General features: G+C 39.5%; 1 protein-coding gene across 1 annotated transcript in view; it reads right to left on the bottom strand.

Annotated features, from left to right (window-relative positions):
- Positions 1 to 13,713: 13,713 nt before the first annotated feature.
- The window catches only part of TMEM128 (transmembrane protein 128), a 15,579-nt gene continuing 9,124 nt past the window's right edge, over positions 13,714 to 20,168 (bottom strand). Inside the window, exons 4-5 of the mRNA XM_015817656.1 lie at positions 14,714 to 14,823; positions 13,714 to 14,166 (exon numbers count right to left, since the gene is read on the bottom strand). Coding sequence (XP_015673142.1) covers positions 14,724 to 14,823 — 100 coding nt within the window. The 3' untranslated portion in view covers positions 13,714 to 14,166; positions 14,714 to 14,723. The remainder of the gene's footprint in view (positions 14,167 to 14,713; positions 14,824 to 20,168) is intronic.

Below are 20,168 nucleotides of genomic sequence, written 5' to 3' on the forward strand. Positions count from 1 at the left end.
TCCCTGCTCTGTGAATGTTTACATGTTATGTTCAATTAAACCATGGCAACATGTAATGTTTGTGTATTATTATTTTCAGCAGACTGTGTTTTTCTATTGTTGTGACTTAGATGACGTTCAGAGCACATTTTATGACCAATTCATGCAAAACTCCGCGTTATCCCAAGGGGTTCACATACTTTTTCTTGCAACTGTAGTTAACAGGCTGTGGAGTTCCTCCATTAATAATACTCCATATGCCATTCTATATGGGAGAAAGCCATCACTGGCACATTTGAGAATTTTTGGAAGTACTGCATGGGTACATATTCCGAAGACAATCAGAAGAAAGAGACAGCAAAAGGCAAGAAAGCTCAGGTTTGTGGGCTATGAGCCAGGGTCAAAAGGATATCGCTTTAGCGATGGAAGTAAAAGAATTGTAATTTCAAGGTCTGCTAATTTTGCAGAACAAAATTGGGACAGAATTAATGCAAATTCTGCGTATGTCTCACTTAATGACGGTAATCTATTTAACGACAATAACTCATCTAATGATGGAAAAATGATTATTGAAGATGTCAATGTTCAGGGAGGAGAGGCTGAACAAGACATGAAGCCAGATAAACTTGAGACACAGGAGCAGTTAATACCACGTAGGTCAGAGCGATGTAACAAAGGAATTCCGCCTGACAGGTATTCTGCCAGCAAGGTAAAGGTTTGCAATGTGTGGTATGAGCCAAGAAGTTATAAAGAGGTGTTGGCATTACCAAAAGCTGAACAAGAAAGATGGAAGGAGGCCATGGATAAAGAGATGAAAGTATTTAAATCAGTGACTTTGCCACAGGGAACCAAAGCTGTAGGTTGTAAGTGGGTATATAAGAAAAAGGTATTGCCAAATAATGATGTACAGTATAAGGCCAGGTTAGTGGCACAAAGTTTTTCACAATTAAAGAATGTGCACTACGATGAAGTATTTGCGCCAACTGTGAAAAGTGAGAGTATAAGATTAGCACTGGCATTGGCAGCGGCATATAAACATAAAATCTGGCACTTTAATATCACAACTGCATTCCTCAATGCTGAGTTAGAGGAAGAAATTTATATGATCCAAGCATCAGGGTATGAAATTGAAAAACCTAACATGGTGTATAAATTAAACAAGGCTATTTATGAGCTGAAGCAGTCAGCCAGAAACTGGAATATCTGTTTAGATACTGCTTTAAAGGGTCTTGGATTTAAGAGTTGCAAAGCTGATAATTGTATATATACTGGACAGTTACAAGGAGGGAATTGTCTACTGTTATCATTTGTGGATGATCTTTGCTTCATCGCAAAGGATGGATCACAAGTCAAGGAATTTGCTGATAAATTAGGAAAGAAATTCGAATTAAAGAATTTGGGAGAAATAAAAAATTATCTCGGTGTAGAGATATAGAAAAATGAAAAGGGTGGTTATATTCTAAGTCAAAGTAGAAAAATTGAGCAGTTATTGGAAAAATATAATATGAAAGATAGCAATACTGCTCCCACACCCATGAGTACGGATTTTTATAATAGTTTAAGTGCGGACAAAGGTGAAACCTGTGATCAAGAGATATATCACTCAGCAATAGGGAGTTTGTTATATCTATCACAATGGTCCAGACCAGACATAGCTTGCGCAGTAAGCATTTTGAGTTGTTTTACTGCTGCACCTACAAAGTTACATTGGATGGGTGTAAAAAGGATTCTCAGATATTTAAAGGGAACCATAAATTTGGGTCTTCAAATACAGATTACTGAGGAATTAAAATTAAAGTGTTATGTCGATAGTGACTATGCAAATGACATAAACACAAGGAAATCAAATTCTGGGATTATAATATTGTTTGGAGGGACTCTGATTGGATGGAAATCCAGAAAACAAACAACTGTTGCTATTTCAACAGCGGAAGCAGAGAAATAACGAAATAGACTTAACACAAGACTTCATTGTACCATACATGTCATGTTGCAAGATTTAAATATTAATGTAAAAGAATCTGTAAAGGTATTTGAAGACAATGCTGCCTGTATAAAAATGGCAACTGGTGACAGGGTGAAGAACAGAAGTAAACATGTAGACATTAAGTATTGTAATGTCAGGGAAGCTGTAAAAAGAAAATTGATTAGTTTACATCATTGTTCTTCTGAGGATAATTTGGCAGACATGATGACTAAACCATTGGGTGGTGTTCACTATGGAAAATGTATTAAGTCAATAGGTCTGATGTCTCTTCCTATCATGAAGGGAGGAGTGTTGGAATATTCATGAGCAGGAAGAGTCATGTGGTAACTCAGTCAGCCAATGTGAGAAAAGTGCTACTGAGTCTGTGCAAAAAAGGTATTTAGTTAGGAGCTGGATTTTTTTTTTTCAGTCTCGGGTCTGTCTCTGTATCTCTCTGTAAGAAGTCTTCATTGTGCTATGTTGCTGTAAAGAAGAATGTATGGTATTGTAAATATTTTGATATGAATATAAAGAAATTATTTGAATCAGCTAAAATGCAGCCAACTGTGAGAGCTTCTGATTTATTTTTCACCAATAGAGAAATTAAAATTCTCTAACAGAATATACCATCAGAGGAAGAAGTGATAAGAAAAATCCTGGAATGTGCTGAGATGGACAAATTAACAAAAGAGATAAAAGAAAAGGAAGACACAGAGTACTATCCAATATGGAACAAGTGGTATGACTGGTTGGAGACTAGAAATAATAGAGGAGAATAAATGTGGAAAGGTTAAAAGTGGAAAATGTGTGTATAATAATGTATAGTAATAATAATATGTATTATTCTTAGTATGAAGTATAGTATGAAGGAAGAAAAATGCAAATAAGAAACAACGGGACAACAAGGACAAATATATTTAAAGAAGAATAAGGTGGGAAATGTAAATAATAGATTACCGTTACGAAATTGCTGTTAAAAAAAAGGAGGAGTATACACTGTGTGTGTATGTGTGTTATGTTTTCTTTTCTTTTGTTTTGTTGGTTTAAAAAATTAAAAATTAAAAAAAAAATCTTTTTTGTAATGTGGTGATCAACCTATTCTGCAAAGCAGGGCTTTTCAACCGGTGGTACACATACCACTTGTGGTACTTTGCCACATGGCAGCTGGTACGTGATTGCTAGCCAAGTGTAGCAGGGGAGGGGAATGAGCCAAAGCGAGCCAAGCCTAAGGGAGAGGCAGCTGCAGCTGCAGGACTGTCTGGGCTTGACAGAAGCCCCAGGAGCCGGCAGGGCTCCAGGTGATTGGCTCCAGCTGATTGGCACTTCCGGAAGCAGCTTGGAGCTGGAGGTGAACTGAAGAAAAGGGGAGAGGAGAGGCTATAAAAGAACGTGGTTTAGGTGGGGGAAGGGGAAAAAAGACATCAGGAAAGGTTTAATCCCTTTAAACAAATGTAATTAGTTTTACCCCCTTTAATTGAGTCTGTCTGTGGCTTTTAGAAAGTTTTCTTTGAAGGTAAACAGGCTTAATTTAAAGCTAAAGCTTTTCACAGTTGCCAGAGCCTTTCAATCAAGGATTGCAACATTGTGACATGTGACATGGCTGAGGCAGCTGAAAGAGAGAAAAAACGGAGTTTGTGTTTCTTTATTTTCTTGCTTTTCACTTGATTCCTGTGTCTTTAAGGGTACAGGGAAGGGATTGGAAAAGCTCAGAAGGGCCAACCAGGTAGCTCAGGAGTCTACAAACTTAGCAACTTTAAGACCTGTGGATTTCAGCTCCCAGAATTCCTCAACTAGCCATGAGGACTGAGGAATTCTGGGAGTTGAAATCCACAAGTCATAAAAGGGCCAAGTTTGAATTCATCATACATTTGTCAGTGCAAAGGGAAAGTGATTCAGCAAAGGAACAGCCACAGAAGAAATTAAAACTGGTACTTTTTTTCCCTTTTTTTCTACAGTTTGTAATATTTTATTAGATTATAGAATAAAATACAAAAATATAAAAGCAAATAGTAGGACACAGTAGTGAGGAAAAGGGGGAAAGTGAGGGGGAGAAGAGAAAAAGAACATATTTCCTCTGTTGCAGTAGAAGGAAGCATTAACATTGAACCTAATCGGTAATTCATCGGCTTTAATGCCAGGCTCAGATCCGAATTGGGTTCAACACTAGGGCTTGAGTAACTGAGGGCTGGGAGTAATGATCCAGGAAAGATTACAGCTGGTGCAAAAACCAGAGCTGTGCAAAAGTTCTCCAAGTCACACCTGTCAGATCCCTGGCAAATAATTGAAAATCATATTTAAAAATCCCTTCTCACTCCTATGGGTGGTCTATATCAGGGCTTTTCAACCTTTTCACCAATTGTACCACTTTTAGGATATGGCAATACTCGAGTATCACCTAGCAAGGTGTCAAAAACGTGATGACCAAAAAAACCCAAAAAATCTGTTGAAAGTTGCAATTGCACTGAAATGATTTATGACCATTTTTCACACTTATGACCATTGCAGCATGCCCAGGGTCATGTGATTTATATTTGGATGCTTGGCAACTGATTCATATTTATGATGGTAACAGTGTTCCAGGGTCATGTGATCCCCTTTTGCAAACTTTTGACAAGCAAAGTCAATGGCAGGGCTGCTGGTGGCCAAGTGCTAAGGCGGGACGTCCCTTCCCTCCCTCCCTCTTTCTCATTCCCATCTCCTTCTGAAGGAAGAATTTGAAACACCCCCCCCCCATATTTTCTCTCTTCCATGTATTCATCAAACAAGGAAAAGCCTCCAGAGACAGAAAAGACAAGCTGCTGAGTGAACTAGCTTAAAAAGGCACATTCCCCTTTAAACAATTAAACAATGAAAGCAGTGTCTCATTTTTTACAGGTTGTTGGAAAAGTACTCATTCATTTTACCAGATACTGAAAATGGCAGAGAAATCGGAAGCAGAACGCCTGTATTAGCAGAAGCAACTGATATAAAATCTGGACAAAGAATGGTCAATAAAGCATTCTTGGTTGTCTATTTATCTTTCCTAAAAAGCTGTAACCAACTTCCTCACCTAACTTTGCAAACCCTGTGGGTCCCATGCCATTCCACATACCTGCAAGAAAGCAGCTGCAATCTGGGTACTGTAACAGGGCTTTTCCAATCACCTAGCAAGGTGCCAAAAATGTGATGTAAACTTGATGACCCCCCAAAAAAGGAAAAAAGTGATAAAGTACAGTAGTCCTCACCTTACAACAGTTCACTTAGTGACAGTTTGAAGTGACAACGGCACTTTAAAAAGTGACTTAAGACCATTTTTCACACTCTGGCGCATGCACGCCCACCCCTCACTGCTGCCACGAGGCTGGGCAGCCGGTGAGTGTGAAAGCTGCCTCATTGGGGCCTGCTGAGGCAGCTTCAGACACCAGGCTACCCCCCCCCACCATTGCCATCTACGAGGCTGGGCAGCCAGCTGAGGCAAGAAAGACAGCCCTGGCCGCCATTAATGCTGTGCTGCCGCTGCATGTGTTTTAATGCATGTTTACCCTGCCTTTAAATGTGGGGCCAAGATTTACAGAAAGTTAGTAAATAATAAATAAAAACAGGCTGCTTTCATTTGAACCATAGATTATAGTGGGGACCTGGAGGGATTTTCTTTCAGTGAAGATGAAAGAAAATATATAAAAGAGAGGGAATAAAAAGCAAAGCAGAAAGGAATAAAAAGAGTGAGAAATGGCATGGAGGTTATAGGTTTCCTGGATCAGAAATAAATAAACAGAAGAATTAAATCAGTTTTAAGAGAATGGCAATAAATGGAAGAATCAAACCAGTTTTAAGGGAATAAAAGGAAATAAATGGAAACCACTTTAAACAATAAATGGAAGAACCAAACCAGTTTTTAAAAGGAAATAAATATCAGCAAACACGAATGCTTTAACCAAATTTTTGTAGCCCAGATGTGACAGCCTCTTCAGAGATTACATTCATATTTGTGCAGTTGTGCATTAGAATAGCACAAAATGTTGGTTTCAAATAATTTTACTATGCAATTGATAAATAGTATAGCAATGCAAAACTGTCAGGATCCAAACTGTTCGTTATCACATTTTTTTCTGGGCTTTTTTCCCCTTATATTTTGTTTAGTATATTCCCCCCCCCCTTCTTAGATTGTTGATTCAGGGAATATCCATTTCTTTAGTGTTAACTAATAGTGTTAGTTATTTAGAGATAGATTTGTATTGGTTGCTTCATTTTTTTAAAAAACTTTGTGTTTTTTAGACTCCAAGTCTTGTACACCCACCCAAAAATGATTACAGCCAAAAAACCAAAAACAGATAGTGGAAGATCATTCCAAGAGGCCTGGGCACAGTCATTTGAAGTGATTGAATGCAGTGGGAAAGCATTATGTGTTATATGCAACGAAAGTGTTGTGTGTCGCACATCAAGTGTCAGACAGCACTTTGAAACCAACCACAGAAATGTTGCCGAACTTGGTGATAATGAAAGAAAAGAGTTTATTGAAGGGAAATTGAGGAGCTATCATTCCCGGCACCTTAGTTTTTCCAACTATCTTTCCAGAACGAATCATCTGACAGCTGCCAGTTTTAAAATTTCACTGTGCATAGCCATAGATTTGCAATATTTAAGAGCCAGAGCCAACAAAACATGCTCCCCTTTGATCTTCAGCCATTCTAATAATTATGGATTGAGGATGGCTTCATATTTCTATACTCTAACCATTCCCAAGTATAGAAGAGTCTTTTCCCTGGCCCGTTTCAATGTCTTGCCCTCAGCACTACTCGATGGGCGATTTAAGAGGCTCCCGTTTAGTGAGCGACTATGCCCCTGTGATAGGGCCGAAGTTGAAACTGTGGAGCATGTCTTATCATACTGCCCTATGTATTGAGGCAGAGACAACAGTATAACACAGGCAGAATTAAATTATTGTCACTCCTTGGAATTGATCCCTCTGGTTCTAATGTTAGTAATTTGGTTTTATATTGTCTAGGGCAGGGGTAGGCAACCTCGGCTCTTTTATGACTCATGGACTTCAACTCCCAGAATTCCTGAGTCAGCTATGCTGACTCAGGAATTCTGGGAGTTGAAGTCCATGAGTCATAAAAGAGCCGAGGTTGCCTACCCCTGGTCTAGGGGATGGCTCCTCCTATATTACTTCTCAGGTTTCTAAATTTCTTTTAAGAGCTGTAACTATTAGAGGAGAATGTTGTAATTCCCTTTCGCCAAGGCTTCTGGTGCTTAATTGTTTGTGATTATATTTTTCTTGTGTTTTCTTTTGTTGCTCTTGCATTTTGTTCTGTGACCACAAAATAAAAATTATTATTATATTAGCTAACTGTGCATAGCAAAACATGGTAAGCCCCTCTCTGATGGGGATATTATCAAAACGGCCATGTTGTCTGGAAGTGATTCTCTTTTTCATGATTTCCCAGACAAGGAAAAAATTATTCAACGCATCTCTGAGATACCATTGAGCAAAAACCCCGTTAAAGATAGAGTCCAGCGCATGGCAAGTGATGTTAGTCAGCAGCTCACCACTGACTTACAAAAGGCAGCCTGTTACTCCATGTGCTTGGACGAAAGCACAGATATCAATAACCATGCAAGGCTGGCAGTAATTTTGCGTTATGCTGTTGATGACATCATGAGAGAGGAGCTGCTGAAACGGATGTCTTTGCCTGAAAGAACACAAGATGTAGATATCTACAATGCTGTGGAGGAAGCTTTTTTGTCACAAGACAAAAGACCAGAAAAGGTGGTTTCAATTACAAGTGATGGAGCATCTTCTATGGTGGGGGCAACATCTGGTTTCATACAGTTGTTTCTTCAAGAAACAAAACATAAAGTAATTCAGTTCCACTGCATCATTCACCAGGAAGATCTTTGTGCCAAGGAAAGCAACAAAAAAATTGACAATGTCCTCAAAGACGTCACAAAATAGTGAATTACATCATGGCTCGTGCTCTGAATTGTCGGCAGTTTCAAGTACTACTTGAGGAGGTTCAGGCACAGTATGATTGTTTGTTTATGTATAACAATGTCTGGTGGCTGAACAGAGGACGAGTCCTGGGGAGATTTGTGGCCTGCTTGGATGAAATTCGGCTGTTTATGCATGAAAAAGGGCAAGAATATCCACAGCTCACTGATATGGCCTGGCTTACCAACCTCATATTTTTTATAGACTTTACACACCACTTCAGTCTGCTCAACAAACAATTACAAGGTGCAGGGAAAACAGCAGAAAGGATGTTTTGTGACATCAAAACATTTGAGAGAAAACTGGAGGTTTTTGAAAGAGACCTTGAAAGTGGGCAACTGAAATATTTTCCTAGTCTAAAAGTTCATTTAGAAAATTCTACATCATTTGTAGACAATCCTACAAGCTATCAGGAAATTTACATGGAATTTTCTAGCATTGTAGCAGCTGCAAAAGTAAATTTTAGTAACGGATGTTCACAGTTCCATAAGATGGAGACAACCCTGTGTTTTCTGACTTCTCCAGATAAAGCTAAATTTGAAGAACTTGATCTTTCCTGCTTAGAGTGGTTAGATTTAGAAAATCTAGAAATGGAGCTACTGGAATTTCAGGAAAATACTATCTGGAAAAATAAATTCTGTGACTTGCGTGAAACACAAGAGAAAATGGAAGGGATGACAAAGGACAGCGCAGTTAGTGCTGAGAATGAAATCCTCAAAGTGTGGAATTCTCTGCCAGATAATTTTAAATCCATGAAAGCACTTGGAATTGCTTTCCTTACTTTGTTTGGATCATCTTACGCCTGTGAACAGCTGTTTTCAGCTTTGAATTATATAAAATCTGACACCAGAAGCAGACTAACAGCTGACCTGAGTGCTGCATGTGTTGCTCTCAAAATTACAGACTATGAGCCAAGGGTAGATAAGTTATCAGCAGGCATACAACAGCAAAAATCACATTAATTCTTTAAAAGCATGCCACAGGGTGTAATAAGTTGGGGGTTTGTAGTCACTGTGAGTTGTGGGGGGCACGGAAGGAGGCTCAGCCAATCTCACTGTATACATGTTATACTTTGATAATAAAGGTTCATTCAAATGCAAACTTTTCTTTTTCAATAAAAATTTGTTTGTATCAATGAAAGCTCCGTTGTTGTGTTTTTGGGAGGTGGAGTGGGGGATTTTTACTTTTTGCCTCGTTTTGCTCTTTTAAAAAGAACGCGCCCCAATGCCCCCCTGCATAGCCAGAAGCCTTGTGCCATCGCCGTTCTCCTGCTGTGCTCCCCCAGCCCCTTTCCCTTCCTTTGAAACCCCCCAATCCTCCCGTTCCTTCCTTCTGAATTAAAATGAGAGAAAGCCAAGTTTTTTCTTTTGTGGTCTTTACATATTTAGCCTGCAGCTAGAAGGAAGTGGGGAAGAAAACGATCGCGAGATACTCTTCTGTTTTAACTTTTTTTCCTTGTTGCTTTTTGGAGTTTTCATCCTGCTTTCGTGAGAGGGCAGCGTTTGGGAGGGGATGTAGCTACCCTTCTCCAAGCCATCAGCTGAGCAAGACGCCTGCCCGCCCACGCTCTTCCCCCTGTCCGAGGCTTTCATTGCCGATTGGCGGCAGGGGGGAGCTGTTTGGTTTTTAATTTCCCTCCCATCTGTTGGGTGGTTGCAGCAGGTTTTGGTCTCTTCTGTCGTGCTTTGAGGTTACTCACAAAGCACGTTTGTTTTGGGGGGGATCCCCACTCTGGTTGCTAAGCTTGCTTAAATCCTCTTCCACCTCCTCACAGGAGCCCCACTTTATCTGCAACCTGCCCTAGCCCCTGCCTCACCTTGCCTTGCCCCAAGGCAATGGCACCCCTGCCCTGCCCCTTCCTTGCCTCACTTCACCCTGCAGGACAACCCTCCTACCCACTGCCTCACCCACCAGAGAACCCCTGGATCACCCCCAATCCTGCCCGGCCCCCACAGGCATCTCTCACCAGGAGCAACATCAAGGTGGCCACACACACCCTGGCCACACCCACCCATGCTGCCATGACTACCATAGCCACACTACTTGGCCACACCCATTCAGTGGCCACACCCATTCGGTGGCCACGCCCCCAGCACCCAGCGATGCATAAGTGGGTTTCAGGTTGAAGTTTGGGCACTCCGTCTCTAAAAGGTTCGCCACCACTGTTCTAGTCCAGAGCTTTTCAACCAGTGGTACGCGTAACACTTGTGGTATATTAACAAGTGGCAGGTGGTATGCAGCCCTGCCTAGCCAAGTGTAGTGGGGGAGGGAAAGAGCCAGCACAGGCAAGGACTTACTGTGAGAGAGTCCTCTGCAGCAGCAGAGTTGCTGGGGCAAGGCAAAGGCCCCAGGCTCACTTCTTGCCCATGAGAGAGGAGGAGGAGGGGGACGGAGACAGGAGAGGCTATAAAGGAGGCAGTTTGGGTGGGAGAGGGAGAGAAAAAAAAGCAGCAGCCTTGGGAGGAGGCAGAGTCAGCTCTAGCTGCACTGAAGGGAAAGGAGGAGGAGGGTGGGGGGAGAGGAGAGATCAAGCAGGCTGGCCATGAGCTGATTTACAACTGCTGTGGCAGCCACCTGTGCTGGCAGCAGCAAACAGGCAAGAAATGCAGTGGGGGAGGCAGTAATGGCTGGAGATGAGGCAGGGAGATGGAGAGTGGAAGGATTCTTATGTGCTTTTGTGACTTTGAAGTCCTGGGATTTGTGCATTGTGGGCTTTCTGTTCTTAAGGAGTGTTTGGCAATTTTTATTTGGCTGATGGCTCCTGTTAGTTTCTATTGCTCTGCTATTGTTAGCTGTAAGTTTTGCTGCAAGGGATTTTGAAGTATTTTTCTCCTGAATGGATTTTGCCTGTAGCATTCCTTTACTTAAGAATAGAGCCATTTGGCAAGGCTGCCTTAGCGGCAGCCAGTACTTACATTTTTTTTTCTTCCTTAAGTGCTGGCTGCTTAACTTTCTTTTCTAGCCAGTAGCTAATTCTTAAAGGGGAATGTGCCTTTTTAAGATAGTTCACTCAGCAGCTTGTCTTTTCTGTCTCTGGAGGCTTTTCCTTGTTTGATGAATATATGGAAGAGAGAAAATAGGGGGAGGGGGGTTTTCAAATTCTTCCTTCAGAAGGAGATGGGAATGAGAAAGAGGAAGGGAGGAAAGTCCCGCCTTAGCACTACCGGTGGTCGTCGGGACGGTAACTGAAACGAACAGTTTTCCAACGTTTTCCCCTAGTGTACTGGGACCTTGTGACACTGGTAGTATTTATACTTAGTCAACGGTTCGTAGGTTTATATTTAGTGTACTGGGACCCGTACGACGTTACCAGTATTCACACTTTTTACCAGTATTCAGTAAAGTCACGTTTTGCAACTTTCAACAGATTTTTTGGGGTTTTTTGGTCATCACGTTTTTGACACCTTGCTAGGTGATACTCGAATATTGCCATATCCTAAAAGTGGTACAATTGGTGAAAAGGTTGAAAAGCCCTGATATAGACCACCCATAGGAGTGAGAAGGGATTTTTAAATATGATTTTCAATTATTTGCCAGGGATCTGACAGGTGTGACTTGGAGAACTTTTGCAGAGCTCTGGTTTTTGCACCAGCTGTAATCTTTCCTGGATCATTACTCCCAGCCCTCAGTTACTCAAGCCCTAGTATTGAACCCAATTCGGATCTGAGCCTGGCATTAAAGCCGATGAATTACTGATTAGGTTCAATGTTAATGCTTCCTTCTACTGCAACAGAGGAAATATGTTCTTTTTCTCTTCTCCCCCTCACTTTCCCCCTTTTCCTCACTACTGTGTCCTACTATTTGCTTTTATATTTTTGTATTTTATTCTATAATCTAATAAAATATTACAAACTGTAGAAAAAAGGGAAAAAAGTACCAGTTTTAATTTCTTCTGTGGCTGTTCCTTTGCTGAATCACTTTCCCTTTGCACTGACAAATGTATGATGAATTCAAACTTGGCCCTTTTATGACTTGTGGACTTCAACTCCCAGAAATCCTCAGCCCTCATGGCTGGTTGAGGAATTCTGGGAGTTGAAGTCCACAGGTCTTAAAGTTGCTAAGTTTGTAGACTCCTGAGCTACCTGGTTGGCCCTTCTGAGCTTTTTCAATCCCTTCCCTGTACCCTTAAAGACACAGGAATCAAGTGAAAAGCAAGAAAATAAAGAAACACAAACTCCGTTTTTTCTCTCTTTCAGCTGCCTCAGCCATGTCACATGTCACAATGTTGCAATCCTTGACTGAAAGGTTCTGGCAATTGCGAAAAGCTTTAGCTTTAAATTAAGCCTATTTACCTTCAAAGAAAACTTTCTAAAAGCCACAGACAGACTCAATTAAAGGGGGTAAAACTAATTACATTTGTTTAAAGGGATTAAACCTTTCCTGATGTCTTTTTTCCCCTTCCCCCACCTAAACCACGTTTTTATAGCCTCTCCTCTCCCCTCCCTTTTTCTTCAGTTCACCTCCAGCTCCAAGCTGCTTCCGGAAGCGCCAATCAGCTGGAGCCAATCAGCTGGAGCCCTGCCGGCTCCTGGGACTTCTGTCAAGCCCAGACAGTCCTGCAGCTGCAGTTTCCTCTCCCTCAGGCTTGGCTTGCTTTGGCTCATTTTCCTCCCCTGGTATACTTGGCTAGCAATCACGTACCAGCTGCCATGTGGCAAAGTACCACAAGTGGTATGTGTACCACCGGTTGAAAAGCCCTGCACTAGATCCCAATAGCTAAATATCCTGTTAAAGGATTAAAATGATTTTGTTACAGATACTGTCCCAGTTGGGTTGCTGTTTAATAAAAGAAACTGTATTTGTTGTCTTTCCATGAAATAAATTACAATAAAAGTAACTCATTACAATCCAATTTTTTAAAATTTCAGTTAGAACCCAAAGGGACGCAAACAATTTTATTTATAAATTACTTTTCCTTCCAAGTGGAGCCTGCCACCATTTAAATTTTGTATCGCATTTTCAAGCATTCAAAGTACTGTATTTCATATCCCTGGATATATATAATTCTTGGAGTAACAGAATAATAGAGTTGGAAGGAACCTTGGAGGTCTATTAATCCAAGCCCCTGCTCAAGCAGAAGACCCTATACCATTCCAGATAAATGGCTGTTCAGTCTCTTCTTAAAAGCCTCCAGTGATGGAGCACCCACAACTTCTGAAGCCGCTCCACTGGTTAATTGTTCTCACATTATTTCTCCTTAGTTCTAGTTTGCTTCTCTCCTTGGTTAATTTCCATCATTTCTTGTCTTGCCTTCTGATGCTTTGGAAAATAGGTTGACTCCCTCTTCTTTGTGGTATCCCCTCAGATATTAGAACACTGCTATTGTGTCACCTCTAGTCCTTCTTTTTATCAGACTAGACAAACCCAATTCCTACAACCATTCATGTTTTAACCTCCAGCCCCCTAATCATCTTTGCTGCTCTTTTCTGCACTTCTTCCAGAGTTTCTACATCTTTTTTATAATATGGTGACCAAAACTGGATGCAGTATTCTAAGTCTGGTTTTACTAAGGGCTTTTTAAAGAGGCACATACATATATTATATATAAATCAGCATTATGTTGAAAATCACTAAACATTGGGGCACTGGAATTGACTTTGATTTCACTAAAGTGATCTAATAAATTTATGACAGAGAAGGGATCTGAGTATATTAGACCCTGCAAAATATGTTCACCATTCTGTATAATACACATAGATGAAGAATTGAGCTTCAATTCAAATGCAATTATGCTGTTTCTACATCAGCAATATGATGTAAATATCTTGAAACTTTAAAAATAGTTCAGAGAATATGAAATTTCATAACCATACTTTAGTTCAACTGCTTTGCTCAGTGAAGATGAGATTTTAGACTGTCCAAACTTTATTACCTGCAGGTTTAATCTTCAAATCCTGCTAGCTGGCAGTTCAGCCTGCAAACAAATGAATGGCATTTTGTTTAAACATAGCTTTTGGTTATCCTTTTTATAATGCAAATGGTTCCGTTTTGCTCAACAAGAAATGAAGAACAGAACGAGGAATAAGAATGAAGTTTGAAAATGAAGGAGACATGGCCAGGGAATCTCTATGTACTTCTAATTAAATCTTTCCTTTTACAGTACTGAAGAAACTTGATGATGGTCTTGCTGATCCTTTATGTATTCTCTCTGACGTTGAAGTGGCAGAGAGCAGGTGTTGCCCCAAACTTCAAAATGAGGAGAATGATTAAATCCAGACCATTCACTCTGACATCAATAGTAGAAAAGAACCTAAACAAAATATGAGAGATTTCAGCCAAGAGATTATAAAAACAATGCAACAATGAAAAGAAATCAGGAGTTTGTTAAGAACCATATCTCAGGTAGTCTCTTTCACAAATGGATCTTCCAAATCTTGAAGTCATCAAGCATTTGATGAAATACATAAGGACATTCTGATAAGCAAAGAAGTACGGTCTGGACAATGTAACAATGAGAAAGTAATTTTCAGATACTCAATATTAGATGAAATGGTAGGAATGACAATTAAATCTGCAGATGATATACTTAAGTTCTGCTGAAGTTTTTCAAGTTCGGCTAAGATCAATCAACTACCAGGAGCTTTGGTGCTGATAGTAGTACTTCAGACTGAGTGATGCAGCTACCAAAAAACACAACACAGTTCCATAAAAGACAGCTTCCAAACCACAGAAAGTAATAGTTCCATTTTATTTTGCTTTGATCAGTCTTGGAACATGAGTTCCAAGTTTACAATTGTATGAAAATGAAGAGATTTGGTCATACAAAGAAACAGAGTTAAGTACCCGTACAGTCTTACCGTGCAAAGTCTAGCCCAAAAGGGACACAAGCATCACTATACCCATAAACTGGATGAAGAGCACCAGAGGTGTCAGAAATGACCACACAGGCCATAAGGAAATGTTAAAACTGGGAATAAAAAAAAGAATGATCAATTTTAGTTTAATATTAGCAATTTTACATGTAGTTTATCATACTTATGCTTAATCTATTATTTAAAAAGTCTCATTCATTTTGAAACATTTTCCAGTAATCTATTCATAAATATATGTTCACACACAGAAACACAAATATCTCTTTTTACTCAAAGTCTCTTAACCTTTTCTCTGGATAGTATTCTAAATTTAAATAAATCCAAACTTATAAATAGAACTATGATAAATACAGGCTGTCTTCAATGACCATAATAGGGATTGGTAACTCCATCACTAAGGGTCACAGTCATCAAGTACATCACGACTGCAATGACTTAACATCAGTTGTCAAGATAATTAAATGAATTGCCATGGTTCGTTAAACACATTACAGGACCTCAACTCATACTGCTGGCTTCCCCATTAACTTTGCTTGTGGAAGCACCTCTGAAACTCGCAAACTGTGATCACATGATCACAGGATACTGCAACTGTCATAGTGTGATATGGTTACCAAGTGGCCAAATTGAGATTACATGACTGACCAAGGGGATGCTACAATAGCTACAATTATGAAGACTCATCGTAGTTATGATCGATCACTGAATGAATACTCGGTAAACAAGGACTATTTGTAATGGGTATACATGTGTGTGCACTCTGAAAGTAGCTACCAATTCATAAACTTTGTTCTTGAGATAATACAAATATAAATTTGTAGTTTAAAATATTACTTCATAAGATACATCAAGGAATTAAGCTTGGATTAGACTTCTCCATCACTGCATGCCAGGGAACGTACACATCTGTTGTTTGGGGATGATAGCATAGATGTTCAATTTATATTTCTGCATATGGTAACATTTTGGGTAGGGGATGGTCAAACAGCAAGGCACAGAACAGGAAGCAGGATCAACCAATCAGCATGCAGGATGTGTACCTCCTTAGAATGTGCAACTGGAATTGTGGAAGTGTGCACGTGGCCCATCTTCAGCCATCTGCAACCTCCACTTACCCATCAATCTCTTTGCAGTGTAGGTATGAGGTGATGCCGATGCACAGTCGCAGCAACTTAAATCAAGTTTTAGACTACACTGGTATTTAGGAATTACCATCTAATTTAAACCAATGATTTAAAACCATCCCTTTTTCCTAGGTTATTTATAATCAATCTAGTTGAGAGCAAGTTTGGTCTAGGAATTAAGGCACCAGGCTAGATTCCAGAAGACGGTGAGTTCTGTTTGCCAGATTGAGGCATGAAAGCCAGCTGGGTGACTTTGGGCCAGTCCCTCCCTCTTAGCCCCTGACGTCAGGCTTGGGCAACAAGTGGGACGAGCAATTCGTATCATAATCAATGGAGCAACAATCAGTTGATCTGAAAGAAGTGGACCCTGCATTTGCCGGAAAATGCTAGGAAGAAAAAATGTATAATCACTCTAGTCTGTTTCACAGCAACACTATTAGGAAACAAGGGCAAGTACAATTACACCTATCTTTTACCCTGGTGAATCTAATTACAGCATGAAATGGCCCATTTTCAAAACTTTGAACAAGTTTCTGTATTCTTCCCTCATCTATTTCATGTACAATGAACCGCTGCAATGTAATTGCAACTGGACAATGTAAACTCACTCTTTATTTTTAATAAAAAGAGTGAATCAAGTACCCTTTTAATTAAACACTTTGGAAGCAATGCCAATCTAGCAATATGGCATACATTAAAAATATGTTTTATTAAAGAAAAAAGCTATATGGGACTTCCGGTGGTTTGGCGGCTGCCAAAGGAGGCTTTTTGACAGCCTCCCGTCCGGGACTGTGTAAAAATCGCCAAAACAGCGCGCATCAGCTGTTTGGTGATTTGAAACTTCTCTCCGGGCAAAGGAGAGAAGGAGAGCTTACTCTAGAGTAGGAGTCGAGTTCCCTAGTCTCCCTGGGGGCTCCCAGCGAGGCGAAGGTGTGAACTCCTCCGGAGCTCAGAGTTTCTCTGCAGATCGGGACGTCTTCGCTATTTAGCGAAGCCAGACGCCGTCTCCACCTCTGATCTTTTTTTCGAACTTAACTGTGAGTAATATTAACAGACGGAGCTGACTAGGAAACTTGGACTTCTCATGATGAAATTAAAACTTTGACTCAGAAGATTAAAGTACTCTTCTCAAATGACTGAAATCGAAAGTTAACTTTTGGGGGGGAAAAATGGCTGCGGCTTAGCCGCTTCTTTGTTCTAAAGAGACACTTTCACTTTCCTTCCGGTTGTGGATTGCCACATTGTTAAGACTGTAAAGAATTTTCAAAAATTAAGGAAAAATTAAAGGAAAATTTGTTTGATCTTTAGCTACTTTGGACTGTATATTGACTTTTTTTAAACTCAAGAATGGCTTCTAAACGAGGTGCAGCTGCTGCAGCACCTAAGCCAGCTGCTTCTTCTCCAGCTGTACAGAGAGCAAAAACTCCTCCACCCTCCTCACCACCTTATATTACTTTAAAGGATTTGCAGGATTCTTTGATGCAGATGCAGATGTCTAAACAAATTGTGCAACAAATGAGAGTGGAGACAGAAGAGCTTCTTGCTAAAAAGAATGATGAATTGTGTGAGAGTATGTCTCAAATCTTTCAGGGCTTTGCTTTTCATATGGAGCGTATAGAGACTCGTGTGGAGGAAGTGGGGGAAAAAATGGAAGGGATGGAGGAGAGAATGGAAAAAGTAGAAGAGAGTATAGAGATTACTCAAAATGACATTGTAATGACACAATTCAGAGAAATGGAATACGCAATAAGAATCAGAGGCTTGTGAGAGGATGCACAGGAGAAACTGAGAGAAGAGGTATCAGCTGCCTTAGTGTTGGTTTTAGACTGCGACCCTGAAATTATCTATGGAGAGATTGAAAAAATATTTAGAGTCAATTCATGGGTCGCACGTCAGAGAAAACAACCTAGGGATGTTGTTGTTGATTTTTCTAGAAAAACACGTCGAAATGAAATTATACAGGCCTTTTACCAACAGAGATTTCAGATTGCTGCTCAGGATATTATACTTTTGAAAGAAATACCTTCAAAGATTTTAAGAAAAAGAAAGGAGTTTGCTTTCTTGGCTCAAGAGTTGAAGAAGCAGCAAATACCTTTTAGATGGGAAATACCAGTTGGAATGGCCTTTACATTTGCTGGGNGGAGCCAGTGGGAGGGGCCAGACCTAAAAGATCTGTCATGATGGATCTGCAAGGGATGATTCAGAAGCTCCAAAAGCCAAAGGATGGCTAAATTAATAACTTTAAATGTTAATGGACTGAACTCACCACAAAAAAGGAGAAAAATATTTTACTATTTGAAGCAGCATAAGAATGATATTATATGTTTACAAGAGACACATATCATATTAAAAGACCAAAAGTATCTATTTAATCCTAAATTTGGTTTATATTTTGCGGCCTCTGCTCAAAAGAAAAAAGCGGGTGTAGTTCTTTATGTTAAGAAGGAATTGATGCCAAAGTTAATAGATGCTGATGCAGAAGGAAGATTTGTATTTGTTGAAACTACTTTGAATGGGAAAAAATGTCTTCTTGTGGGCTTATATGCACCCAATTTATATCAACAACAAAAGCAATTTTTTACTCTTTTGCATCAAAAGATAATGCAATTGGATTATAAATCTGTTATCATGATGGGAGATTGGAATGGCGTAATAGATCCAAAAAGAGATAAAAAGACTTCAGCTAAAACTTCAATGCAAATTAAATTGCCTAAAAATTTTTTTGCATTACAGGAAGACCTTGAGTTAAGAGATATATGGCGTGAAAGGAATATGGGAGAAAGTGATTTCACCTTTTTTTCGGATAGGCATCAATCTTACTCCAGAATTGACTTTATTTTGATTACTACTGACTTGATTCCTAGGGTTAAGAAGGTGAAGATTTTTCCTAAGATATTGTCGGACCATAGTCCTGTATGGATGGAGATTTCAACTGATGGAGGTAGTAGAAGGACTTGGAGACTGAATGAGAATTTATTGAATTATGAAACAAATGTGCAGAAACTTAAAGACTATTTAAAAGAATTCTTCGCGTTGAATATGAATAAGGGCACCTCTATATCGATGGTTTGGGATGCAAGCAAAGCAGTTATGAGGGGTGCCTTAATTTCAATAAACTCTGCTTATAAGCGAAAACAGCAACAAAAGTATAAAGATATGGAGCAAGAGATAAAAATAAAGGAAAAAGCTTTCTCCTTAAATCCAATGGATAAGAGTTTAAAGGCATCTATTGTAATGCTGAAAGAACAGTATAATATGTTGCTTTCTGATCAAATTGCTATTAATTTGAAATATATGAAACATAATACATTTTGCAATGCAGATAAACCTGGAAGATGGTTAGCGTACCAATTACGTAAGAAACAAAAACAAAGACTTATTGAGAAAATGAACTACAAGGGTAAAGAAGTTTTTCAACAGGAATTGATTAAAAGGGCTTTTTCAGAATATTTTTCTAAATTGTATGCCTCTGAGAATATACAATCTGATGAAATAGACAATTATTTACAACAAGCAAATTTGCCTTGTCTTTCTGAGGATCAAAAAGGATCGATGAACGGTATGATCACGTTGGAAGAGATCGCAGAGGCATTTAAACAATTGAAGGTTGGTAAGGCCCCTGGTGCAGATGGGTTTACCACAATTTATTATAAAAAATTATCTGAAGAAATGTTAGAACCCTTGAGATGTCTTTTTAATGATATTTTAATGGGAGGACAAATACCACCATCTTGGAGGTGTGCATTTATTTCACTTATACCAAAGGAGGACCAAGATACGACCCAGCCCAAAAATTACAGACCAATATCTTTATTGAATACGGATTATAAGATTTTTGCAAAAATATTAGCTAATAGACTAATGCAAGTAATGAAACAGATTATTCATGTGGATCAGTCTGGATTTATAAATGGAAGATATATGAAGAACAATGTTAGACAAATTGTGAATTTGTTGGAGTATTTGGATAAAAACAATCAAATCCCGGCGGCCCTTATCTTCTTGGATGCTGAAAAGGCTTTTGATAAGTTGGACTGGCAATTTTTGCTACGGTTGGTTGATAGAATGAACTTTAGGGACAGATTTTCATCAGCGTTAAAGGCTATCTATCAACTATAGTTCGCTCAAGTGATTGTAAATGGGGGTTTGACAGATTCAATTAAAATTGAAAAAGGTACAAGGCAAGGCTGTCCATTATCCCCGTTACTGTTTATCCTGACTTTGGAGATTTTATTAATCAAGATTCGAGAGTCTTCATTTATAAAAGGAATAACTTTGGGTAACAATGACTATAAGCTTAGAGCTTTTGCAGATGA

This window comes from Protobothrops mucrosquamatus, unplaced genomic scaffold (assembly GCF_001527695.2).
Source record: "Protobothrops mucrosquamatus isolate PMUCROS unplaced genomic scaffold, P.Mucros_1.0 scaffold618, whole genome shotgun sequence".
In the NCBI taxonomy this organism is placed as follows: Eukaryota; Metazoa; Chordata; class Lepidosauria; order Squamata; family Viperidae; genus Protobothrops; species Protobothrops mucrosquamatus.